Source organism: Perca flavescens, chromosome 9, assembly GCF_004354835.1.
Source record: "Perca flavescens isolate YP-PL-M2 chromosome 9, PFLA_1.0, whole genome shotgun sequence".
NCBI lineage: Eukaryota > Metazoa > Chordata > Actinopteri > Perciformes > Percidae > Perca > Perca flavescens.
In genome coordinates, this window is record NC_041339.1 from 35,175,743 (window position 1) to 35,203,285 (window position 27,543).

The 27,543-nt window shown below is 41.6% G+C and overlaps 1 protein-coding gene across 3 annotated transcripts in view; it reads right to left on the bottom strand.

Moving 5' to 3' along the window:
• The window catches only part of pde4dip (phosphodiesterase 4D interacting protein), a 176,335-nt gene that overhangs the window by 13,951 nt on the left and 134,841 nt on the right, over positions 1-27,543 (bottom strand). The window contains exons 28-34 of one of the 3 annotated variants that reach the window (XM_028586807.1): positions 25,888-25,977; positions 24,033-24,393; positions 18,725-18,960; positions 17,046-17,094; positions 5,532-5,809; positions 4,896-5,054; positions 3,714-3,953 (exon numbers count right to left, since the gene is read on the bottom strand). In XM_028586807.1, coding sequence (XP_028442608.1) covers positions 3,714-3,953; positions 4,896-5,054; positions 5,532-5,809; positions 17,046-17,094; positions 18,725-18,960; positions 24,033-24,393; positions 25,888-25,977 — 1,413 coding nt within the window. The remainder of the gene's footprint in view (positions 1-3,713; positions 3,954-4,895; positions 5,055-5,531; positions 5,810-17,045; positions 17,095-18,724; positions 18,961-24,032; positions 24,394-25,887; positions 25,978-27,543) is intronic. The other 2 variants (XM_028586805.1, XM_028586806.1) reach the window with 2 other exon arrangements.

Here is a 27,543-nt window from a genome sequence, read left to right on the forward strand (position 1 = left end):
GTCAATAAACCTAACTTACATGACATTATACTAAATTTATGAGTTAAAAAAATTATGACTGAGAAGTTGTCAATGTTCAAATTGTTTGGCTAAGTCCTGGATCTTCACAATCCTACCTACAGCACCTTTAAGTTCAGAGGATGTTGTGGTGGATCACAGTCTGTCAAAGTTTAGTCAGGATATGATTTTGAAACCATTTAAAAAAAATTTAAATGCTATACAATTGAATAAAACACCCAAAAATAATGATTTGTGTTTAAATGTTGAATGGGTTCCATACAATGTACATCCATGTTATTTTTGGGCAATTTGGTTCAAAGAAACCTACATTTCTGATATTACAAATTTTGAAAACGGGTCAAATTTGACCCGAGGACAACACAAGGGTTACAGAAAGAGTTAAAGACTGAACGAGAGATTAAAAGACTTCTTTTGACGCAGTGAATGAGTTAGTCAGGCGGTTGAAATTCAGTCTGGTTTGCAGTTTCTCAAAGCTCCATCCCTCATTAGTAGATCACAGTAAATCCTTCTCAGGCAGAGTACTCCGGCTTCATTAAGCATCAAATGAGGAGCAGTTATTTAACGAGAAAGAGAAGAGGAGAAGAGAAGAAAGCCCGGTGTATCTGCGTGCAGCATCATTTACATCAATAATCCTCACACTGATGCGTAGACAGCTGAGACTGGGAGTTCCCGGAGCAGCTCCTTCAGCAGCACACTTCTGCAAGAACGCACGCTACCGCAGGTCCTTTTATTCCAGCAGCAGTCAGACTCTTTAATGCAACATCATAATGTAGCACTGCTAGCTGCCTCTGCGTTATGATCCATCACTGGAGAATATTCTGCACTATACATATTTATTTATTTATTACTCGGTTAACCTTCAACTGTGCAATACGTAATTTCTATTCATCCGCACCTTATTCATCTGTATATATCTGTGTTTATCTACTGTCTGTTTATATAAGGGTGTTTATTGTGTAAATATGTTTGTTTTATTACTATTATTATTATTATTATTATTATTATTATAACTAATTAAATTTTTTATATTTCTTATACTTTAGGTTTATTTTTATCTCCTATGTCTACTTAAAGGTCCCATGACATGGTGCTCTTTGGATGTTTTTATATAGACCTTAGTGGTCCCCTAATACTGTATCTGAAGTCTCTTTTATATAGACCTTAGTGGTCCCCTAATACTGTATCTGAAGTATCTTTTATATAGGCCTTAGTGGTCCTCTAATACTGTATCTGAAGTCTCTTTTATATAGACCTTAGTGGTCCTCTAATACTGTATCTGAAGTCTCTTTTATATAGACCTTAGTGGTCCCCTAATACTGTATCTGAAGTATCTTTTATATAGACCTTAGTGGTCCCCTAATACTGTATCTGAAGTCTCTTTTATATAGACCTTAGTGGTCCCCTAATACTGTATCTGAAGTCTCTTTTATATAGGCCTTAGTGGTCCCCTAATACTGTATCTGAAGTCTCTTTTATATAGACCTTAGTGGTCCCCTAATACTGTATCTGAAGTCTCTTTTATATAGACCTTAGTGGTCCCCTAATACTGTATCTGAAGTCTCTTTTATATAGGCCTTAGTGGTCCCCTAATACTGTATCTGAAGTCTCTTTTATATAGACCTTAGTGGTCCCTTAATACTGTATCTGAAGTCTCTTTTATATAGACCTTAGTGGTCCCCTAATACTGTATCTGAAGTCTCTTTTATATAGACCTTAGTGGTCCCTTAATACTGTATCTGAAGTCTCTTTTATATAGACCTTAGTGGTCCCCTAATACTGTATCTGAAGTCTCTTTTATATAGACATTAGTGGTCCCCTAATACTGGATCTGAAGTCTCTTTTATATAGACCTTAGTGGTCCCCTAATACTGTATCTGAAGTCTCTTTCCCGAAATTCAGCCTTGGTGCAGAATTAAAGCCACTAGAGCCAGTCCCACAATGAACTTTCCTTAGGATGTGCCATTTCTGTGTCTGTAGCTATTGAGGAGGAGAGGGGGGCAAGGTGGAGAGTGGGGCTGTGGCCTTGACCAACTGCTACTTTGCTCGTTTGAAAGCCATGATGTCTCTCTCTGTCATGGGCGGGCCAAATTCTCTGGGCGGGCAAAGCAGAGAAAGGGGAGGTAACCTTGCTCCTTATGACCTCATAAGGAGAAGATTCCTGATTGGCCCATCTGAGCTTTCATTTTCTCAAAGGAAGAGCAAGATACCCAGGGCTCGGTTTACACCTATCACCATTTTTAGCCACTGGGGGACCATAGGCAGGCTGGGGGAACTCATATTATTGTTAAAAAACCTCATAAAGTGAAACTTTCATGCCATGGGACCTTTAATGTGTATTTGTGTTATTCTGATGTGTGTAAATCTTTTTCTTTTGAGCTGCTGTAGCACAGGAATTTCCCCAGTGTGGGATTAATAAAGTCTATCCTATCCACGGCTAATCCTTTTTGGATGTTCAAACATATTTCTACTGAGCAGCATCACGGATAACAACGCTGAGTTGTTACTCTACTTCCTATTAGAGGAAAGGTCATAAATCAACCCCTTTTACACAGAGGATCAATCTGCCTTCCTTTCTGGAGAACTTTAAACTTCGGTGCCCTCCAGTGGTAGCATCACGCAGCCTGCACAGTCTCACACTCATCTCGCTGATGCTTGGACGACATGTGCTTGACATGGGCTACAGTTAATCTACATACATGTACAATGTAGAACTTTATGTGAAGTATAATTTAAACAGTAGACAAAGATCCCTTTGAAATTATTTTTATTGCCCTGTTACGTGGACATAAGGGATGTACCATCTCTATTTATAATATTGTGACAGACTATTTGCCAAGATAGGTGGAGAAGACAGAGTACTTAAGCTGTAAAATGTAATGTTTTGAACTTTGCAACTGAAATTTCGGGGTCTTACATACTTATGTGGTTTGGGCACTTTGTGCGCAAGACACGGAAATAAAGAATCAATCCATCAAATCAAACCAAAACATGTCTGAAAGCTGTTGAAGCGTGACACCTCGGGGTGCGGAAATCAGGGTCGTTTTTTATAATTGTTAAATACTGTCAGACTGTCTGCTTCCATTGCAAGACAATATGCACAAGGAAGCTTCACAGGATTCTCTGTCCTGTCAGATTTCACCTTTATTCTGTCATTTAGTTATGCTTTTCTTAGAGTCTATTGTCTAACCTACTGCGAATGTGCTAAATCTACGAAGAAAGATATGTGTCATGACTCTGAAAGTTTAAACTTTGAAAGTGGAGTAGCTGGGGTCTTCGACTACACGAAATTCTTCTTCATGATTTCGTTGACAGATCTGTAAAAAACTAGTTTTTCCACAAACAATCATGCAAAAGTACCGCTTTTAAATCTTGTTTTTGTCACAGATGTGCTGATAAATGTCTTCGATATGAGACATTTGGCATGAAAAAGGATTTAAAAAAAAGACGACTAAGACCAAAAACGAGGCAAGCCTGGAAAACACTCAATTTCGGATGTTGTCTGGAAAATCTTCATCATCTACTCTAGTGTGGGAGTGCAGAATACATGTCTACACTGTTCCCCTAAAGTTTCCTGACAAACCATGGCTTGACATTGTGCTTGCATGCTGCAGAGTGTTATCAAACTTCAAACACACGATTAGTTCACACACACACACACACACACACACACACACACACACTTCCATACACACACTCATGCGTATGCAGCCGGACCGACGCACTCTCGTTGTCTCCCAGCTGCCTTTGTAACATCTGCAGCTCATGATGCACCTCGGCCAGGGAGAACCCCACTCCCCCGCTGCCTGGGTAACGGGTTTGCAGGGTTGGGGGGTGAGGATGGAAAGGCAGAGGCGCCCTCTGGCGGGGGGAGGAGAAGGAGGGGAAGGAGAGGGGAGGGTGGAAAAGAGTAGAGGGGAAGACTGAGGCCACAGCTGCGAGGAGAGGAAGAGAATCCAAAAGCACAAGAATGAAAGAGAGAAAAAGAGAAACACAGCAGCAGCACCGCAGATGTGTGTGGTGAAGGTGTAATAATGTAACACATAACTAAAGCCCGATTCGCAGGGGACTATATTACCATGGGACCTGATGTGGTAATCAGGGTTAAAGTGAGATGCTACTTCATTTCCGGTGACGAAAAACGGGACGTAGCTCTGTTTGTTCCAACAAACGGTGAGTTTGTGCAAATCACTGTTTACTTTTATTTTCAAACGGGACATGAAAACCCGGTCTCCTGGGTGAAAGTCCTGTGTTTGTTTGACCCATTGACCCTACGATTCCTACTATGGCCAGTGCCATGCCAAGACCCGCCCTTCAATAGCAGCTTGATTGGTTGGGGTTAGGGTAGCCGATTGGTTGGGGTTAGGACCTGTACAAATTACGTTACCTTGTGTAAGCATGGATGCCTGGCCAATAGTACGTAATGTGTGAAGGGCGGGTCATATGGCGTGGCCATAGTAGGATTCGTAAATTTGCTACCAGGACATTTGGCGCTCTTATACTTCCTCACCTTACCTCCTGCTTTGCTCCCGTCCTAACGAATACGGTCACTAGAGGGCGAAGCCACTAGAAACGTAAATATAGGTTGCATTTTCTGCTTGAACAAACGACTTATGTGGGCGTTTGTCAGGGGAGGACAGTCTCCAACCCAAAATCACAGAGATGACGACTCTCACAGGACTATAATATCACATTAACTCTTTATTTGGCGCAACTTTTACTCAACAAATTACAGACATGGCAGATTTGCACGGGATTAAAATGACAGACGATCTTCGCAATGATTACAGATCACTAGAGGTCCCCCAGGTTATACTAGTCCTGCGTGTATAGGGCTTAAGTTACAGCCTGGGCCACACTCAGGAGCCCATTCCTACCTGTCTGACTCGGCATGTCTGCTGCGGGCTTGTGTGGCGAGCTGGGGCAATGCATGCTGGGACAGCTGAGGCAGGACTGGGCTGTGTGGATGGACGAGGTGATGGATGGAGTGACAGACGGATGACGTGACATGGTGTTCACACTGTGAGAGTGGCTGCCTGGAAATGAAAAGTGTCAGCTGTCACCAGAGGACATGATGGATGGAAGAGAAAACAGGATTTTAATGTCCACAGTTTTAGCATGGTTAGCATCGCTAAGCCTCTGTCCTGATTGACATATCCTAAAGCATCCCCTGCTTTATCGTCTGTTTTAAAATGAACGGGACCATAATTTACTAAATGAACATTGTGCTGTGCTGAAGAAGACTTGAAACTAGCGATTGAGACCATAAACTCATTATGAAAATGTTAACTGAGGTAATAAATCAAGTGAGAAGTCGGCTCATTTTCTCATAGACTTCTCTAGAAACAGACTTCTTTTAGGAGCTGGTGGAGTCGCCCCCTGCTGGAAGTTACAGAGAACGCAGCTTTAAGGAGCTTCCCAGAAGCTTCGTCCATTATTTTTTTACAGTTTATCGTTGTATGCAGCAGTGTACAAACACACCTGAAGCTGGACGATGTGTGTCTGGTTCTCACCTGTGCTAACTCTGGTAGAAGAGCGCGTGTCCTTCTGGCCGAGCTCGCTGGCAGCATCCACGTCGGAGCAAAGGTCCAGCTCCCCGTTGGTGGATCCGTGCTCGTCAGACACATAGGAGATGCGATCCGATTGGTCGGTGGTGTCCGAGAGGGCGTGGCTGCTGCAGGGTGTGTCGGAGCGGTGGTGATTAGGATGATGGTGGTGGTGGTGCTGCTGGTTTAGTTTGGAGCGGAGGGATTCGATGATCTTGTCCTTCTGCTGCAGCTCCTTACTAAGCCTGAACACAAACACACAGAGTAAATATTAATGTTGTTTTAGTTATCAATCAAGTCAATCTATTTCATTTGGGAACCGGAGGGTCGCCGGTTCAAGTCCCCAAATGGACCAAAGTATGGTGGTGGTGGACTGGTAGCTGGAGAGGTGCCAGTTCACCTCCTGGGCACTGCCAAAGTGCTCTTGAGCAAGGCACCGAACCCCCAACTGCTTGGGGCCCCTTTCCATAGTCAGCTCCCTCCTGACTGACATCTCTCCATTAGTGCATGTATAGGTACTGAGCATGTGTGGGCAATTCAGGCCTGTATGTAATATGTATTACAATAACAACTATACAATAGAAAAAAATTTCCCTTGCGGGATTAATAAAATATAAATTATTATTAATATTATTATTTAAAGGGATGACCGATTTTTATTGCCAATCACATCGGTATCGACCAATGTTAGGCCTTGTTTTTATACATCAGCCCGATGTCAACAACCAATGATTATTTCCGTTGTGTGTCGCCGTAGTGCAGCGCTGGTGTGTGTGTGTGTGTGTGTGTGTGTGTGTGTGTGTTGGCCTGAACTGAAATAAATGAACCTTTACTGCACTGGGAATGTAAATCCAGGTTATCAACGCCTGAACATCCCTCACCTTCTGCTCTCTGTGTGTTGTAACAAGTAACACGGTAAAAATGTCAAGTTTTGAAGGAAATTTGGATGGTTTAACAAGGCAGGCCTGCTTGGTTCTTTCAGGGAATGATTGCAAAGATTTACAAAGAATATATTTATGTCATTTCCTCTCTAACTGGGACGTTTTGGGACCGATTGGTGGGATTGCTGTGGACGAAGTACACACGGAGATACACTGGTAAGAGTCAATGAGGTTTAACCATGTATCCAGCTAATTCAAATAGCTCACGTTACTGTATTGTGTAAACAGTTAAATTCATTTAATATTGCATGTGGTGCGTTTTTCTTTTGTGGGGTGCAAATGTTCCACCAAATCAAGTTCCTTTCTGCATCCGGAGCTTAGCACCGCCTAAGATGATTGTGATTGGTTTAAAGAAATGCAAACAACCCAGAGCAGTTTTTTTCTCCCATCCCAGAATGCATCTGTGGTGTGCTGTGGAGATACAGCTGGCAATGCAAGACTAGAAATGATGACCAAAATCCAAGTATTTTTAAATGAAAATCTCTAAAGTTTAATGCACCGACAGCACATGTGACAGCTTCATTAGCTGCCCTGTGATGCAGAGAGCATTAATGGGTGAGGATGTACCCAGTGTGTGAGCCACCTTCCTGCTGATCGGACTCTCCCATCGAGGCTTAGCTGACTGCACTGCGTTGCTTTAGGGAAGCCTCTTAGTGACGTACACATACATGACACTGCATCACATCGCAAAGACACTCACACTCTCCCAAGAATCGCATCGCACGGACTCACACTTTCCCAAGAATCGCATCACACAGACTCACACTTTCCCAAGAATCGCATGTTTACACTGACGTGATATGACTGAATGGAAAAAGTGGAAATGCAGACATCCAGAGGCCGAGCGTCCCCTACAGCCGATCTAATTAACAGTGACGTGTGTGGACACAGTTGCTGTGGTGAAGGTCGTTCATCTAAATCAATTATGTACACACACACACACACACACACACACACACACACACACACACACACACACACACACACACACACACAGTACTTTTCCATCTGTCTTTCCAAATGTCCCTTCTTATTTCTTGTATTTTCTTGTTCAAAAATGGGCAACCAGCTATAGCCTGACTTTGCCCAAAGTAAAAAAAAAATTAAAAAGACACAGCAACACTTTCTCTCACGTTCGGTCTATATTAGGCTACATCTACACTATTAAGTTTTTTATTTTAATTTTTAAGCACTGTTTTAAGACAAAAACGGTCAGTATAACGCTTATCAGTAAAATGTTCTAAGCACAAACGGACATTTAGAAAAACAGAAAAATGGGTTCAAATCCAATTTTTCAGTTTTTTCCACCTTGACAAATAAAAAAATTGGATCTTTAACCTTTTTTTTCCCAATTTTCTGTTTTTTATTCAGAGGATCAGAAATTGAGAAAATTACAAAATTGCGTCTGAGCTCCAATTATTTAATACTGCCATGGTATTCTCTTCCTCTACTTTGTGGAATATGCAGGTCATTCACTGCATATGGACCAAAATGAAAAACTGAAAGACTTTGGGGTCAGAGGTGCAACTGATGGTTTTGAGTGGGGGGGCGGGGTGTAGCTAGGCGGAATAATTGAAGTATTGAATAATTGGAGGCCAAATGCAATTTTGTAATTTTCTAAATTTCTGATCCTGAACAGAAAATTGGAAAAACAGGTTAAAAGATCAAATTTTTTAATTTATCAAGGCGAAAAAAAAAATGAAACATTGGATATTTGAACCCATTTTTCTGTTTTTCCAAATGTCCGTTTGTGCTTAGAAAATTGAACTGATAAGCATTACACTGACCAAAAACGATCTCGCTCCACAGAAGAGTTTCTGCTCCAGCAGCCGAACTAATTGACTTCTTTTTTTTTTTTAAAACACATCTGACAACACATATCACATGACCACGTATTAACGTGTTTTTTTTTTTTTTTTAAAAAAACCCTCTAAGTTCTCATAGTTGCCGCCGGTGTTTTCATGTCTTACTTTTGGAGTTGTGCGAGCAGCGCCCTCCTCTCCCTGTCGGTGAGTCTCTTCAGCAGCAGCAGCTCTCTCTCCTGAGCCTTCCACTCCCACAGGGAGAAGGAGAACAGCGAGTCTCTGTACAGTGGGCTGCTTTTTGACAGCATCGCCTTCCACAAAGGAGCCATGAGCACCCCCGCTTACCCTGGCCGAGTGGACGGCCCTCTGCCTGGGCTACTGACTGACCATCCCTTCCCCTTGTTCCTCTCTCTCTCTCTCTCTCTCTCTCTCTCTCTGACTCCTGGGTTGTTTCAAATGTTCTCCGTTGCCGTTCGTCCTCCCGGCCGTGTCTCCAGAGGCGACCGAGCGCGGCTCATTGGCTGAGCGGCTGAGATCCTGACCCCCCCTGAGGTCCTGTGTGTGGCAGCAGGTAGGCTACAGTGGACAGGCAGGGCGTGAGCGAGGGATAAAGGAATGAAGGGAGGGAGGGAGACGGGTCGTGTGAGCGATTAGGTAAAAAGCAGAGCCAATCCTCGGATTACGTTTTGGGTTTTCCCGCGGAGATTTAGGCCTACTCCCGTCGACTTCCTTCCCACGCAGATCCTGGGAGTGTATGGGCCGGGACCACAGGTGGTAACCCAAATAGATCCCAAATCAGACCGTAAAGATACAAAGACGAGAACGTGGAGACATGCACACGGAAAGCCGGACAATCACATATTGATGCCTAACGCTGAAGATTTAAAGACATTGGCTGCAACAACCGGATGATGTCCAAATGTTGAAATGGAGATCCAACAGCCAGATGGTTTGATGACAGAACTAACTAACTAGAAGAAAAAGATATTCTAATAATTAGCTCCGATGTGAACAAAGCACTAACTCAACTGCCTGAGGAGAGTTGCACATGCACTTTGCGTGTCCTTTTCTTTCTCTATCTGGTTAACATCTCTGCTAAATTTAGCTTTTCTTTTTTCCACTGTTGCCCGTATCTGCCTTCAAATATATATATATATATATATATATATTTTTTTTTTTTTTTTGCACTGACGTCTTGAATAGTGCCCTCAAAGGAAAGCTTATTATAACTCTAGACACAACCTATCCCACCAGCAAACACTGCAGCAGCATCAGCATCAGCAGCCCTGAGGGGGGAGGAGATGTAGTGACGAAGGAGCAACAAGAAAAGGGAGAGGGACGTGCGTAAGAAACGTCCGGATGTCCCGATCCTGGGGGCTCGTGTGTTCACGCTGCAGTGGCCGTCAGAGAAAGAGAGAAACAACAGAAGCTGAATGAACGCTCATCCACCAAGCAGCACTTTTCAGGTTTTTTCTTCTTCTGTCCACCTGCAGAAACGTGGAAGCTGCCTCTCCGCTGATAGGGCCGACTCACAAATAAGCGATGCTCTTCTTTTCAGGATTAAATGTAAAAAAAAAGATGTCCTACGATGGGAGGAAGGAGAATCTTCTCACCAGAAGAAAACTTTACGTCCAGTTTACGCTTTGGCAGAAAATCCAAGAACCGATACTCGAGGAACAGCAGATAAATTCAAGTCAAGGATGCATAATGTATCCGCCTAGAAAAATACATTAAAAAATCCTGGTTCCTGATCAGTAAATCGTACATAATACAGATCAGAGCTGGATGTTTAGCATCATGTGCTGCTCCGGATACACTGAAGCAAAGTGATGCTCTCCTCTGAGCTACGTCTTTCCCTCATGTTTTCCCTCCCTCTCTCTCTCTCTCTGTCTCTCTCTCTCCCTCTGTGTTTAGCTGCTCATGACCCATTTCCCTTCCCACTGTAGGTCTTAATAACTTAACCTGATTAGAGCCCATGTCAACACACCCTGAGCAACGCAGGCAGCAAAAGCCTCGGCAGCATTACGCCATCAACGCGATCACAATCGCACTGTGTATGTAGACATACATTCATCCACATAATGTCGCTTTAATTATAACACAGTCAAGGAAAACATTGGCTAATCCTTCCCTAAACAGCTTTAACACATAAAGTGATGAAGCATTGGCCCACTGAATTTGTCAGTTTTTCGTGTGTTACTTTTATCTGGTGTTTTTATCTGTTCTCCTTGTATATTCATGGTGTTTTATCTCTGGATTATTCACGTGACTGTAGGCTATTAGATTAAATTAGATTTGATTTCTCTGTGAAGAACTTTGTGAGTGGTGTGTGTGAAAGGTGCTCAAAGACTGAGAAAGCTGGTCACATGGCGAACATATACTTTATCTTGAGAAAGCCTGGCATAAGAGGAAAAAAAGCTCTTTAATGAGATGATCTAGATGAGGGGCCTCCAAAAAGTAGCCCGCAAGGTACCGTTAGCTCGCGGGCAGGTTTCCGGTAGCTCGCCAATTGATTGACAAACTGAGACCCAAAATGACCACGATAGTAAAGGTGCGGTAGCGGGGCGGCCTCTAGCTCACCCAGTAAGAGCGTGTGCCCCATGTTGGCCGAGTCCTAGTATATATAATAATATTGTTACTATATAAAGAGTTTATATATATATTTTATATATTTCATCTCCTTGTTTAGGAAATGGATGTTGTGTCTTTTTATGCCTTGTTTCCTTTCTTCCAACTAAAGATGGCCTCTCAGTGTCTAATACCATTTGCCTTCTTAAATGTGAATATTTTTCTAGTGTCTTCTCTCCTCTGGGACAGTAAACTGAATACATTTGGGGACAAAACGAGACATTTGAGGACGTCATCTTGGGCTTTTTGGGAAACACTGATCCACATCTTTCCCCATTTTCTGATGTTTTATAAACCAAATTAATCCAGAAAATAATCGACGGATTAATCGACAATGAAAAATAATCGTTAGTTGCAGCCCTAATTCAAATCCTAAATCCTGCACTGACTTACTAAAACACTGGTTAAGGAAAAGATCACGAACACGTCCCGTCTCGGGCTTCAAGCCACTCCCATCTTTTCCTAAATCCATTGAGTGCATGAACGTAAAGATGTTAAACTTGCTTGTTGTTACAAGAGTTGTAAATGTTTCCTTATGTTCAATAAAAAAAACATAATATAGGCTGTATCCTATTTCTTTCAAGGCAAAATTTGGTGTTTAAACGATATTAAAACTAATTAACGGAGTCATTTTTTTTTTTTTTGCATCATCGGAACAGCTTGTCGTGGATTATCGCCACTTGATTGTGTGCGCATCACAGACAATATGTCACAGTCTTAGTGTGAATTAAGTTAATGCATGGATTAATGCATGCACGCACGCATGCATGCACACACACACACACACACACACACACACACACACACACACACTGTACACTCAGAATCAGAGAGTCTATATGAGATGGCTGTCGCAGAAACATTCTCGATAATTCTCTGTATCACATCTGGTCGGCCATCTGTGCTGCAACAACATGATGTTAGATTACTGCAGGCCTTTCTCTCTCTCTCTCTTTCTCCATCTCTCGCTCTCCCTCTCTCCATCTCTCTCTCTCCCCCTCTCTCTCTCTCCCTCTCCCTCTCTCTCTCCCTCTATCTGCATCTCTCCCTCCCTCCCCCTCTCTCTATCTCTCTTTGTCTCTCTCCCTCTCTCTCTCCCTTTTGCTCCCCTTCCCTCTCCCTCCCTCTCCCTTTCGCTCCCCCTCCCTCTCTCTCTCTCTATCTCTCTCTCTCCATCTCGCTCTCCTCTTTCTCTCTCTCCCTCCATCCACTTCTCTCTCTCTCTCTATCTCTCTTTGTCTCTCTTTCTCTCCCTTTCGCTCCCCCCCCCTCTCTCTCTCTCCCCCTTCTCTCTCCCTCTCCCTCCCTCTCTCTCTCCTCTCTCTCTCTCTCCCTCTCACTGCCTCTATCTCTCTCCCCCTCTCTCTCTCTCTCTGTCTCTCCCTCTCTTTTTCTCTCTCCCTTTCGCTCCCCTTCCCTCTCTCTCTCTCTCCATCTCCCCCTCCCTTTCTCTCGGAGGGGAAACTAATTATTGTTCATTGTGGTTTGACCCAGCCCTCACCCTCTCTAACAGGCTTATTATTCGCATCTTTCAGCTCACTTATTAAAACACCGGTGTGCTTGTATACAGTCAGTGTTATGTTTTCTACCCTTTAGGCGGCTGACTCGTCCCATCTCACTCAGGTACGACTCGTGTTGTGAAACAGATTCAAATGACTGTACATCCAGAACATTCATCACTCATCCAGAAGAGCCACAAGCTGTCCTCTCAGCTGTAGCCTTAAAAACACACTGAGCTGTGTTTGCAACATTCACAAATGAGTCTGAGCGAAAGGTGTTTGAGAGAAACTGTTATTTTTGTTGTTCGATGACTCTTATAAAGAACCCGGGCTGAAACCAACAAGTCAAACCATACGCCGATGATAACGCTTCCTCCCCTTCAACACGACCCACAGGAGCGTTTTCCGAGGAAGGTACAGTCGCGAATTTCAAACTCGCCGTTAACATTGTGAGCGGTAGGGTGCTCGAGCTCCAGAACACCCACGGAAAATACTGAGCACCCACGTGTGCCAGACTGCCAGTAGGCTACATTCATTTATAATTAAACATAGCAGTTGGTGCTAAGTGGAGCTTCTGTCATAGTGTGATTGGTTATGTCGCTGTCAGTCCCCTGCTCCATATCATATCCACCAATCACAGCGTCTCTCGGATGAAAACGCCTCTTCAGTGACCCTTCCCTCCATCCCCCCCACTATACAGTGCGTGCATGTGCATTAGGTAATCAGAGTGAGCCTAAAAATGGACAGATTTGTTATTAAAAAAGCAAAACCTAATGAGGCAAGTGCATCGACGACATCCACCACCAGTGCAAAGAGTTCCACCAGGGCCCTGTGAGAAGCATTGATTCTTAATTTCCCACGAAGCTGATCGCGGTTGAGTGTCAGTTTAACTTCTCATCTCCAGTCCCATCTGTATTTGTGAGAAGTGGCGCTGTCCTGAGTTGAAAGATAGCCTACTTTACCACTTTCTTATCGAGATAAAGGACAATTATGGCACAAAACAAACCTATGGGGTAAATAACAGATGTGTAACCACTCGATCGCTCCCTGGGACATGTTTTCATGCTAATTGAATGTGTTTGTAGCTTGAAACAAGCTAGCACGGACCGATGATTAGCTTACAACGCTAGCATTCGGGGCACAGGGAAAGTAAAAACAAATCGCTATTTTATACCACTAAAAAGGCTCAAAATAGCACCACACTTCCACGGTAGCATAATGAGGGTCCCTACATGTTAACCAAAGCCTGTATACGAGAACACAACGGTCTTTATTTCCCCGAATACTAGCGTTGTAAGCTAATCAGCTGTCCTCGCTAGCTTGTTTCAAGCTTGAAACACATTCGATTAGTATGAAAACATGTCCCAGAGAACAACAGAGTGGGTACACATCTGTTATTAACCCCTAGGTTCGTTTTGTGCCGGAGTTGTCCTTTAATAGGCTTGTATGTGTACAAGGTTTCTGAAATGCTAATTTTTTTTTGACTACTTGCAATTTGGTTATGTTACGATTGAAACACAAAAACAACTTTAAAACGCCAGGTTTATTTCTTATTTAAACGGGACCCCGGTCTCCTGGGTGAAAGTCCTGCGTTTGTGTTATAATTCCTCCCCTTACTTCCTGCCTTTCTCCCGTCGTAACTACTACGCCCACTAGAGGGCGCCGCGACTATGAACGTAAATACAAGAGTCGTAATTGCTGCTTGCATGGGAGCGTTTTTCGGTGGACGGACTCGCTGAAACATGTCTGTCTCATGATGAATGGATCTGATTCCGTCGGTCCCGATTTGATAACGTTACCGATTCAATATCAATTAGATACAATACCAATTTTATTAATCGTATCAGAGGACTCAAACAAAGACTGACTGTTTTAAACCCAGCCCTAATTATTGGACTACAGGCTTTTCTGTTCCTCTTACGTAACAGTTTGTCCTGATCTCACTTGTGCTGTCGTTTTGTCTTTCTCTTCTTTTGTCCCCCCCATCATCTCTCTCTCTCTCTCTGTGTCTCTCACTGCTGTCTGCCTAATTAGCTAACCAATCGACCGGACAGTTAAAAGTCCTCGCTCGGACATCAGCTGACCGCCCGCTGGTCACGACTCCCCAGCTAAAATAAATAATGAGTTGGATAAGTTTGGATGGTGGGGGGTGGGGGGTGGGGGGGGGGGGGGCTCTGCCCCGCAGGACTTTTTGGTTTTGTAATGCAGTGATGTCAGAGCGGCTGATTTTAAAAAGTTGCTGAAGGGCCCACAGAGCCGTCCTGTCCTGCCAGCTGAGACCAGCAGCAGGAAACAAGGCTCGACTTGGTTTGTAAGACAAGACGAGTGTGGCACAGAAGAACAAAGATAAAACAAAGATTTTCTCACCACCTAGCACAGAAATGCCTTCTTCTTTGACACTGCTAATGCTTGTTCTTGGGGGAATTACTTGAATTGTTACTTGTTACTTGAATCTTTTTAAATTATAGAGTGCGCTCTATACCTACTCTATCTGTAAAGTGTCTCGAGATAACTCTTGTTATGATTTGATACTATAAATTAAAATGAATTGAATTGAAATTCTTCATTTATTTATCATTTACAGAAGTATATTTGTCATGATACAGACTGTGTTGGGTTAAACCTGATTTTAACCAAAAGGTCTCAGATTAAACTGACCTCTGGCTACAGGACACACATGTGCTCAGAGACAAAGGAATCTTGGCCTGCATGTAAACCCCAAAGCCGGGTTAATTCACACCTCTATGCCAAAGTGCCAGCCAGAAGGGAAACGCCTCACAACTGGCAGGAAGTCAAAGAACTACAAGATTGTGGTCTTCACCCTTTCAAGAGTTTTGAGTCTTCCTATTGGTTCAGCGGGACCATAAACACAGCAGGGGGTCTTAACCTATAAAAAGCCTGATCCTAGGAAAATCCTCGTCTTCCATTGCAACTCCGTTGCTGAGGGGAGCGCGCAAGCGCTTGTGCTGAACTTCCATTTTCTGGAGAAAGTGAATTTTATTTCGGTGGATCCTTGAAAACGCACCAGTGTTTTCATATCTGCAGGAGAAGGACAAACAACGTTTTCTTCTCAAAGTCGACTAAACTTTCCCCTTGCTGCCTTTTTGGATGAAGTTTCTCCGTGGCCGCTGACAAGCGCCAGGGGATTCGTCGGTTTCATTTCTGTAGAAATCTATGGACAGAAACAAACGGACTGAACACACCGTAAGGAGGCTTACGTCTGGGCAGAGATAAGTAGTGTGTTTATTAATGAGCAAAGGGTTCGCTACCACTTGTTGCCATTAAGGTGATCTGATTTAATCATGTACTGGTCCATATGTGATTATTAATCTGTTCTGTGAATGTATCAATAGATCATGGTACTGTTGATGTTGTGTTAAGTAGCTTGGTAAACCGTAATCGCTACCTGCTTAATCACTCCTTTCACGGAGTTTTAATTACTGTCTGCGATAGAATCGCAAAATCAGCTGTCACTGAGGCTAAATAGTTTTGTGCAGCTCACAGGAGTAGCCATTTTTGGAGTTGTTTTTGTGTTAGAACTACATTTCGACACCGCCCATCCTTTTTCTCTCTCTCACACACACACACACACACACACACACACACACACACACACACACACACACACACACACACACACACACACACACACACACACACACACACACACAGATGTGTCCATGCTGTTTTGTTTTTGCTTTGTTTTGGTTGTGATATTGTAAAAGATATATAAGTTTATTATTGAAGGATTATTGATTAGCTACTGATAATTGTGACGTTAATAAATCTTATTATACTTAATTAGCAGTTGCTTGTGATTATTTGTGTACTTGTTGTAATAATTGCTGGTCAATCAGGTCCGTGCTCTGATTCACCCCTTCCTTTATTTCCTTTTTAAAGGATTACCACAGAAATGAGACTGTTCCACAGTTTTATTATTGGTCCCTGACTTGCAGGGTGGTGCCCCGTTTAGATTGTTTGCCGATTTGATAAAGTTATTAATAACCATATTCATAACTTTATTAATATTGATAAAACATCTTTGATAATTTGACAATGATCAAATCTGTACCCTACGAGAATCTTACAACTGTCTGTGCCTATAGATGTGTATCCAGCGCTTTCATTAATGAACCCATCAGCTCTGTCAGTGATTATCCTGTGAGATCATCGCTCGTTATCCAGCCAGCATCTGATTATTCTGCCCGACATCGGCCCCAGCGACACACACATCAATACTTTCCATTGACCAATGTCGAGCCTGCTGTTACACAGAACAACAACAGAGACACACACACACACAAGCACACGCACACATGCGCACACGCGCACACACACACACACACGCACAGATACACACGCGTGCACACACAGAGACACACAGACCGACACACACACACACAAGCACACACGCATAGACAGACACACAAACACATACACACACACACACAGACACACACACAGGCACATACGCGCACACATACACAAACACAGACACACACAGATACACGCGCGCACACACGCACACATACACACACACACACGTACACAGACACAGACACACACAAACACACACACACACACACACAGACGTAAATGAGCACTGACCGGATGGCGAGCAGCTCTGTTTTCTCATCTGGATCTTCGGGATGATCTCCTGTGGGAGACATAATAATATCATTTGTTTTCATAAATTGAATCAGAGCTGCACGATATGACGAAAATATGCGATAACGTTGTTGAATAACATAATAACGATATTACGTGCGATAAATAAACAGATATTAATGCGTACTCAGTTCTGCCTTTCTGCTGCGTTCAGTGTTCTGCTAACCGCTTGTTGAATTAAAAAAATACTTTCCAACATTTGTTCATTAGTGAACAACAAAGGGCACAAATAAAAAAAGAGAGAATGATATTAACATTTAGGATTGCAGTTTTCTACTGATAATCTCTTTTAATTAACAAAAAATTGTGTCGCAGTCTTTCTTCCAACAAGATTTTTTTTTAAATTGAACCTTTTCTTTTCAACATTTGGCGTTTTTGAGATACGTTAGTTGCTTTTCTCGATGTTTTTGTCACTTTTTCCGATCTTTTTGAATCTTTTGCAGACGTTTTTGTCACTTTTTCCGATGTTATTGTTGATTTTTTCTGCACTTTTTTTTTTTTAACAGTTTAGTTTAAAAAAAAAAAGTTTTTTAAAGGAACATGCCGACAGGTGACTGGTTCCAGCAATCCTACTGCTCTGAATAAGTGAAAAAACAACGCCAACATGTTCCTATTTACATGTTGTGATTTGTAGAGTCACATGGTGTACAAAAAACAAGGTCACATGACGTTATTTCTAACAGTAAATAAACCGGGAACTATATTCTAAGGCGGAAGAATATAGTACTTGGGCGGAATGATTTGCTTTGCAGCAAGCCTGAGAATATAGTTCCCGGTTTGTTTACGGTTGTTTACAACATGTAAATAGGAACATGTTGGTGTTATTTTGTCACTTTTGTCACAATTCGGAGCAGTAGGCTAGTTGGAACCAATTACCTGCAGGATCTGTGCTAAGCTATGTAAATGGACTTATATAGCGCTTTTCTAGTCTCAACGACTACTCAGAGCGCTTTAACATTGTACAGGAACCATTCATTCACCATTCACACACATTCATACACTGTGGCCAAGGCTGCCGTACAAGGTGCCACCTGCTCATCAGATACTCATTCACACACATTTACACTCTGATGCACAGCATTGGGGGCAACTTCGGGGTTCAGTGTCTTGCCCAAGGACACTTTGACACGGGACTGCATGGGCCAAGGATTGAACCACCAACCTTCCGATTGGCAGGCAACTGCTCTACCACTGAGCCACAGCCGCCCCTAGCTAAGCTAATGCTGGAGCCGTCAGACAGCGTTACAGCACGCACTGAGATGAGAAGGGTATGTAAGGACTTGTCTAACTCTGGGGGTTAAAGTGAATAAGACAAATTCCCAATAAGTCAGCGTGTTCCTTTAAGCTTTTTCCGACATTTTTGTCACTTTTTTGTCAACGTTCTTTTATAAAACAAATTTCAAATGCTACAAAACTGAATAAAACACCCAAATTCAATGAAAGCAGTGAACTGATCATTTATTTTACTTGTGAAGGGCGTTTTATGGAACCATCCAAGTTACTGTTTTTGACAAATTGGTTGAAAGAAACCCACATTTTCTGACATAGAAACTTTCTGAAAATGGGTCAGATTTGACCCCGAGGACACCAACGAGGGGTAATAAAACCAGAGCACTCACGTCCGCTGATCTTGGCGCCGACTCGCTGCGCCAGGGCGCCGCTCTGAGCCAGCTGCTCCCTGAAGCTCTGGCCCATGTAGTAGTCGATGTCGTTGGCCCTCAGCAGCTCCTCGAAGGCCTTGGTGGTGTCGCCCAGGTGCTGCGTGAGGATGTTGCACACGCCCCGACCCTCCCTCAGCCGCTGGCGCAGGTGGGACAGCTCTCGGGCCTGAGCCTGGATCAGAGTATCGAACTTACTACACAGAGAGAAAGAGAAATGGGGGTTACATATCAGAATTCGGAAACAATCTGTGAGATGACATGAAAACTAAATAGTACGTCACATCAGTGGTGGAATGTAACTAAGTACATTTACTCAAGTATTGTACTTATGTACAGAATGTTGAGGTACTTTACCTGAGTCTTTTTCTTTTCATGCCACTTTCTTTCTACTTCGCTACATTTCAGAGAGAAATCTTGGATTTTTAACTCCACTACATTCATCTGTTACAGCTTTAGTTACTAGTTACTTTAGTTACTCCGCTACATTTCAGAGAGATTTTTAACTGCAGTACTTTCATCTGTTACAGCTTTAGTTACTAGCTACTTTAGTTACTCCGCTACATTCATCTGTTACAGCTTTAGTTACTAGTTACTTTTGTTACTCCGCTACATTAATCTGTTACAGCTTTAGTTACTAGTTACTTTAGTTACTCCGCTACATTCGTCTGTTCCAGCTTTAGTTACTAGTAACTTTAGTTACTCCGCTACATTCATCTGTTACAGCTTTAGTTACTTTAGTTACTCCGCTACATTCATCTGTTCCAGCTTTAGTTACTAGTTACTTTAGTTACTCCGCTACATTAATCTGTTACAGCTTTAGTTACTAGTTACTTTAGTTACTCCGCTACATTCGTCTGTTCCAGCTTTAGTTACTAGTAACTTTAGTTACTCCGCTACATTCATCTGTTACAGCTTTAGTTACTTTAGTTACTTTAGTTACTCCGCTACATTCATCTGTTCCAGCTTTAGTTACTAGTTACTTGAGTTACTCCGCTACATTCATCTGTTCCAGCTTTAGTTACTAGTTACTTTAGTTACTCCGCTAAATTCATCTGTTGCAGCTTTAGTTACTAGTTACTTTAGTTACTCCCCTACATTCATCTGATACAGCTTTAGTTACTAGTTACTTTAGTTACTCCACTAGCCTCATATGTTACAGCTGTAGTTACTAGTTACTTAATGTGATGATGGGGGGTATGGTGAAGGGTATGTGATGATGTGGGGGTATGGTGAAGGGTATGTGGGGGTATGGTGAAGGGTATGTGATGATGGGGGGTATGGTGAAGGGTATGTGATGATGTGGGGGTATGGTGAAAGGTATGTGATGATGTGGGGGGTATGGTGAAGGGTATGTGATGATGTGGGGGTATGGTGAAGGTTATGTGATGATGTGGGGGTATGGTGAAGGGTATTTTATGGTGTGGGGGGTATGGTGAAGGGTATTTGATGGTGTGGGGGTATAGTGAAGGGTATGTGATGATGTGGGGGTATGGTGAAGGGTATTTGATGGTGTGGGGGTATAGTGAAGGGTATGTGATGATGTGGGGGTATGGTGAAGGGTATGTGATGATGTGGGGGTATGGTGAAGGGTATGTGATGATGTGGGGGTATGGTGAAGGGTATGTGATGATGTGGGGGGGCTATTTTAATTCCAAAGGCCAAGGGAACTTTATCAGGATGCATATTATCCTGGATCCATGAAATAACTGGCCTTTAATAATAATAATCTGCCTGCCTCTATGGGAATTTAACATAGGGGTGGACTTACTTATGCCCCCTGTATTTTAAGGAAGAACATTTATTTATTTACGATACATTATTCATTCACAAAGAAAATTGGTGTCCTTAAAGGTTGGATTTTTCCTAATTGTTTTAATTAAGGCATTAAGATCAATTTCCAAAAGATGATATTTTATTCCTCTTTTTAGTCAACTTTAGCATGGGTGTCCTAATTTTTTCACGACTGTATATTTGTAAGTCATTGTAAGTCGCAAGCACGTGACACGTGCAGTTTTACTGTATGTGTGTTTGTTCCAAATTCCACATTAGTGTAGTTATTGTGTCAATAAACCCTTTTCTGATTGTGACTGTAGCTACAGTTTGGTCCCACATGAAAAATGGGACATCGTGTTCCCATTCTGGTGTCAGTTAATCCCCCTCTGACTGTCATCTGAGTTTACATAAAAACATCTGTGGTTCTGCTTGATTGCCACGGACTGATACTGATGGAAAGTGACGGATAACGCCTGCAGTGATGAACGGCTCGCTGTGTCAGTGAGACGCTGATACACTGTCCTGGATGGATCACACCAGTGTTTGGGAATGTTTTAGCTCATTTATGGCGAATCCTTTGTAGTGTACAATCTCAAAAAGTGACCAGAAGCTTTATATACCTAGAACCCAAAGAGAAACAGGTCTTTATTTAAAACTCTGTTCTATAAAGATATTTCATCATATTTTAGCAAGATATCTCCCCTGATAGTTTTCTGATATTCTCTTGATTTGGCTGCAAATTCAGCGTTTCTTCCAAGTTCACGTTTTGATAAATTCAATATCATGTCCATTTCCACGGCAATATTTCCATCAGTATAACATCAGAGTCATGTCATACTCACCACTCTGCTGAAAGCCTTTTTCTTTTACTGACATTAAGACAATAATTCTTTTTATTACACGTTTTCTGAAAATGTTTATGTTTAAATATGCAAATGGGGCATTATCTAATGTTAACTTTCGGTGAATTTCGGTGTCTACTGACACAAATAGACAAAGTGTAGTAAATAAACACCTTAATGTGTATTTGGGATGTTTTTTTCCCCACTAGTTGGAAAGAGGACATGTTATGAAAGGCAGCATAGCCCAAAAACTCAAAAATACATATTTTTTGCTTGTAGTATCTGTAGTGTTTACAGTGTGGGCTGTGTATAGTGTGTAACCGTGACTTGTAAAGTGAGTGTCTGCAGAATGTGCAGTAACCAGTAAGTGGTTAGTTTCAGAAGTAGTACGATACTACTAAAGGTGCTCGGAGCGATTTCACACGTTAGTAGTTGGTAGAGGAGAGCTGTCCTAGACGCAAAATTACGAATCCCACTATGGCCACGCCAAGACCCGCCCTACGAAGCAGCTCGATTGGTTGGGATTAGGCATTTGACCTTGAGTGGTTAAGGTTAGGGTAGCCGATTGGTCAGGGGATAGGACCTGAACAAATGGGGTTACGTTACCTGGCGTTCTCATGGAGACCGGACCAATAAATGCTATTGAAGGGAGGGTCTTGGCGTGGCCATAGTGGGATTCCTAATATCGTGTCCTAAACAACGGGACGAGGAGGAGGGAGGGGCGAGCTAGCCTCCGTGTTGTTTGACAATACTTCCAACGTCAACAGGAAATGATGTCACCCAACATCGCTTAGAGCAGTGTTTCTGTCCCTGTTTTTGAAGGTTTTGTGTCGTTTGTTTTGACCTATTCTGGCCTTTTTTATCTTGTTTGTCGCTTATTTGAATTTTTTGTCACTTTTTGTCGCCCTAGTGTTGCCTTCCTTCTTACTGTGTTTTTTTTTTTTTCAAAGTTTGTATTACTATTTTTGACCTATTCTTGCCTTACATCCTTCTTTCTACCGTCTTTTCCCAAGGTTTTGTTTAAAAAAATGTTTTTTAATTTAAATCAGCATTTAAATGTTGCTGTTGTTTAGTAAATCTATTGCTGACATTGCTGTATTGTAGGGCTGTCCTCGACTAAAGAAATTCTTAGTCGACTAACACTTCTACGTTTTTGTCGACTAATCGATTAGTTGATTTAATTGACAGAGCTGTGCGCTTTGAGAGGTGGTTAAGACTAGAAAAGCACAATATAAATGTAGTTAATTAACCATCTGTAAAACTGAGTTTCTCCACAATTAATCCTGCAAAAGCACCACTTTAAATCTTGTGTTTACCATAAATGTGCTCATAAGTTTCTTGGAAATGAGTAATTAAGCATGAATAAGCATAAAAAATGACTAATCGACTAAAAAATCTTAGTCGACTAAGACCAAAACGACCGATTAGTCGACTAATCGACTAAGAGGTGGCAGCCCTACTGTATTGTTCCTCTTTATATATAGACTTAATTTTTTTTTCTACCAAAAACTATTCACACTGGTTGTATTCACACAAAAAATTGTTCAAAAGGGGGTACATTATTGGAATAAGCTTGAGAACCACACTGTAATAAATTTCATGTTAGTTTAACTTGGAAATGCAAGTTCCCCTGCTGCCTTGAAAATCGAAGTTCACTCAACTTGAAGACTGTCTTTGTTTCAACTTAGAAATTAAAGTCAATGAGGTTGATGTAACTACAGTGTTCTAGCATTGTTAAAGTTGTTCTTTTATTTGATTTAACTTTGTATTACTTGGTTTAACTTCATACTTTAAGTTAAAACAAATAATTTATTTTCTTTAATAATGCAAGAAACCTTCCTTGCCTAGTATAACAGACTACTAATACTTTACTGCTTTATTTCAATTCAGTTTCAAGTTAAAACAACATAACCACATTTATAACAGAGATACCGTGGGTGCTTGGGTGGGATCACCCCAGGGCCCCCATGCGAAATAGCAGCCTCTCTGCTGATCTTGTGTCACTTGACATTAAATGGCCACTAGTGAAGGGACACGCTGCAGATTAATGGCTGAAAGAAGCCTATTACTGCTCAGCGTCTAACACTAATACTCCACCTCTTCTTATCAAACGTAACAGTCACTTAACTCATGGTTACAAATGTAAACCAGCACAACAATGACAATTACCAGGCAACAAAACACTACATTCTAAACACACGTTTAATAAACGGAATTCATAAAGTTACATTTGTATTTCGTACAAACTGCAAACTTTTCAGCAAATTTTAACACAACTCTATTTACCGCCTTGAATCATGGGAATTGGCCAGCCAATGAACCAGTTGCAGTCCTTAATGCAATTGGCTGGTAACTTAACTTACATACCTACATACACATCAGTTTTTTTAAATAGTCAACCCAACGAATAAATGCAAGTTTAACTTTCAAAAACTCATAAAGTTGAGTTCAAAATCCACAACTTGTATAAGCTTGTTCAGTTAAAAATAAGAAATAAGTGGACATAACTAAATGGGTCTGTAATATTTCACAGTGCACTGGCTTAGAGCACCTTGTCCGTGTACAGTCTGTATATGGAAACATCACAGTGTCTCCCGTTAATAAAAGAAAAGAAAAAAAGAAAAGGAAACACGTATTTCCCCGTCACTCACCCCGGCCAGGTGGCAGACTTCACGTCCTCGCCGACGGACTTGTTGCCTCCTTTCCTCAGCTGGTCCTCCAGCGCGTCCACGCGAGACGCCAGCTCCTGCAGGCCCCTGTCCGGGCGGGGTTGACGGGGCGACGCCAGTGGACCCCCGTCGGACGACTGCCAGCCCTCGTCGTCCTCCGACGCCTGAAAGGACCAGTTGACTTTGCGAGGGGTGGAGGGCGCGTAGTCGCTGGAGGTGGAGAGGGAGCGCAGCCGGCTCTGGAGGCCACGGATCACCGCCTGGGAGCGGGACAGCTGCGAGCGGAGGTCCTCCACCAGGCGCTGGAGAGAGGACATCTCGTCTCCGGAGCCCTGGGGGGTTCCTTTAGGGATTGATATAAAGTGTTTATTTCTAATACGTTAAAAACAGAAACAGCAGGCAAGAAATAAAAACAACACAAATCAAAATGAACAAATAACAAGACAATAAATTAATAATAATAATAATAATAATAATAATAATAATAATAATAATAATAATAAAAATGACATTTGTGAGATCTGTTTACATATCCGAAAGGAGTGAGATGAAGTATAAACTTATTTAACCCTCCTGATGTCCTCGGGTCAAATTTGACCCATTTTCAAAAAGTTTCTATATCAGAAATTTGGGTTTCTTTCAACCAAATTTTAAAACAAAATAACGTGGATGGTTCCGTACAATGCTCTTCACAAGTTAAATAAAGGATCAGTTCACTACTTTCATTGAATTTGGGTGTTTTATTCAATTTTATATCGTGCAAAGAAAGATTTATAATAGAACGTTGGAAAAGTAGGAAAAGAAATGTGAAGAAAGCACAGAAAAAACAAACAAAAACTTTGAAAAAAGTAACAAAACATTGGTAAAAAGGACATAAATGTCAGGATAATCTTCAGAAACATGGGAAAAGCTTAAAAAAATGTCAAAAAAAAACACGGAAAGATATATATTTTTTTACATTTTGACCCAGAAAAACAAAAAGTTGCATCACGGTCGACGGGGAAGACAACACAAGGGTTAATCCCACCTTGTATCTGCAAATCAATGATTGGAAAATCTAGCCACTTCCCAAATGCCATTAACATGGATGGAAATAAAATGAAAAAATGTATGCATGTATTATTTATACATCATGTTTAAATATTTAACATAGGCCTACATGTAGAAGGCACAGTTAATCCATAATCTTACCTGTACTGCTACCATATAGTGGCTACTATACCTATAGTATGCTTATCTTCAATGTGTATGGTCAATTACATTTAACAATTTATATTTGCCTTATTTATATGTTGGTTTCATATTATTGTATGTTTTCTGACATTTTCATTTAGAAAAATACAAACATTTTAAATTTGAGCGTTATTATGGAACCCACACAACTTCTAGGGGGGACCCGCCCTTCAATAGCATTCACACACTACTATTGGCCAGGAATCGATGCTTACACAAGGTAAGGGAACACGATTTGTTCAGGTCCTATCCCCTGACCAATCGGCTATCCTAACCTTAACCACTCGAGGTCAATGCCTAACCCCCAACCAATTGGGCTGCTTCGTAGGGCGGGACTTGCCTAGAAATTACGTGGGATCCATAATAACGCGTCACGGACCCCCTTGAATGTATTGCCATGTATTCTCCCTCCCTCATACCCAAAATCAATTTCAAATTATATAAATTATTTAAAAAAAAAAAGGAAAATAAACGAGGAAAGAAAACATTTCATAAACTCAAAACCAAAAAACAACGATAATAAGAATAATGAATGTCAACCCCCTTGTTTCTGGCTGTAAACCATCCGTCCTTATAGCCGATTTTAAATTGCGTTATAAAATACCTTTAGTTAAGGTGGAGCTGCTGCTGGTGTTGGCAGGCCACCACTGGGAACCACAGTCTAGAGAGGTACACATCTCCAGGTCATCAAACTCTGTCAGGGAACACACAGTCACACACACTCATCCGTTTGATATAAGCAGCGTTAAGCAGTAAGAAATACTACTTCATGGAGAAGCACTGTTCCTTTTCTATGCACAAAACAAACAACAAACTTATTTTGTTCCTTGTGCAATTAGAGCGACAACATTGAGTGACTGATGGGAACAACAATCTCTGACATTGGTCCAGTAGCGAGATCGCTGCAGTCGGCAGCAGAGAAACAAGCTACAATGTAAGTTAATAGGACAATAGTCCAGCTTGTGTTTACCTTCACAAAAGTGCTCGTTTTGTCGCTGACAGACTGAGATTATTGTTCTAAGATTTCGCGTTAATAATTTTGCGGATTTGTTTATGTTTATAAAAAGGATCTTACTCTTTAACAGAAATGTCGACCTCCTTAGAAATCCTTTCCATAATGTTGTCAGACACTTAGAATAATAATCTGAATCTGTCAGCGGCAAAACGAGCACTTTTGTGAAGGTAAACACAAGCTGGACTATTGTCCTATTAATTTACATTGTAGGTTGTTTCTCTGCTGCCGACTGCAGCGATCTCACTTAATACTGGACTGATGTCAGAGAGTGTTTTTCCCATCAGTCACTTAGACACAAACACGTGGGAAAATAGTTTTTTTTTCCCCAGGTAGAAAAAAAGGGTAGTTACCCTTTAAGTCTTCTTAACAACACTTTTAGAAATCACTCCTTGTTTTTCAGACACTCAACGATTTCAGTTTGACCCTGTTCACTTTTTATGTGATGAAATTGCTCTTAATCAATATATGTTTGAGCTATAACAGTATGTATTGAAAAGGATTAACCACAAATAACAAAAGGTGAAAGTGATCAAATCACATCAAGTAAAACCAGATGAAATAAAAAATAAAGAAATTAAAGAATATGTATAGTAGGTAGTATTAAAAAAAATTGTATTTGTCTTGATTTTGAAAAGAAGATAGATAAGATATGTGTAAACAGCTAAATATGTTGATGATGCAACGGTTTCTGTCAGAGCTGTTCTTTGCTTCCCTCTGGTGTTTTTATTATGCTACTACAATACCCAGCAGCACTGGCTGCTGTTTCCAGGAAATGTCTCGATATTGTATGTTTAAGATAACTTCAACTCGGAGCAAAAAAACCAAATAGTTTGGTTTCCTTTGCTTTCTATATGTAGAGAACTTTTAAAGCGCCCATATTATGCTCATTTTCAGGTTCATAACTGTATTTTAAGGTTGTACCAGAATAGGTTTACATGGTTTAATTTTCAAAAAACACCATATTTTTGTTGTACTGCACAGCTCTCTCTCACTGCTGCAGATCCTCTTTTCACCTGGTTTCTGTTTTAGCTACAGAGTGAGACCTCTTTTCATCTTCTTCTTCTGTACTATCTTTGATTGCACTTGCACATGCTCAGTAGCTCAGATGTAGATCATGTCAGCTAGCTAGCTCTAGAGACAGTAAAAGAAAGGCTGTTTCTCCAACTTTGGTCAGTTCCAAGGCAGGATTAGCTGGGAGACTTCTAAATGAGGGAGCACATGTAAGTAGTTCGTTTGTAGATTATG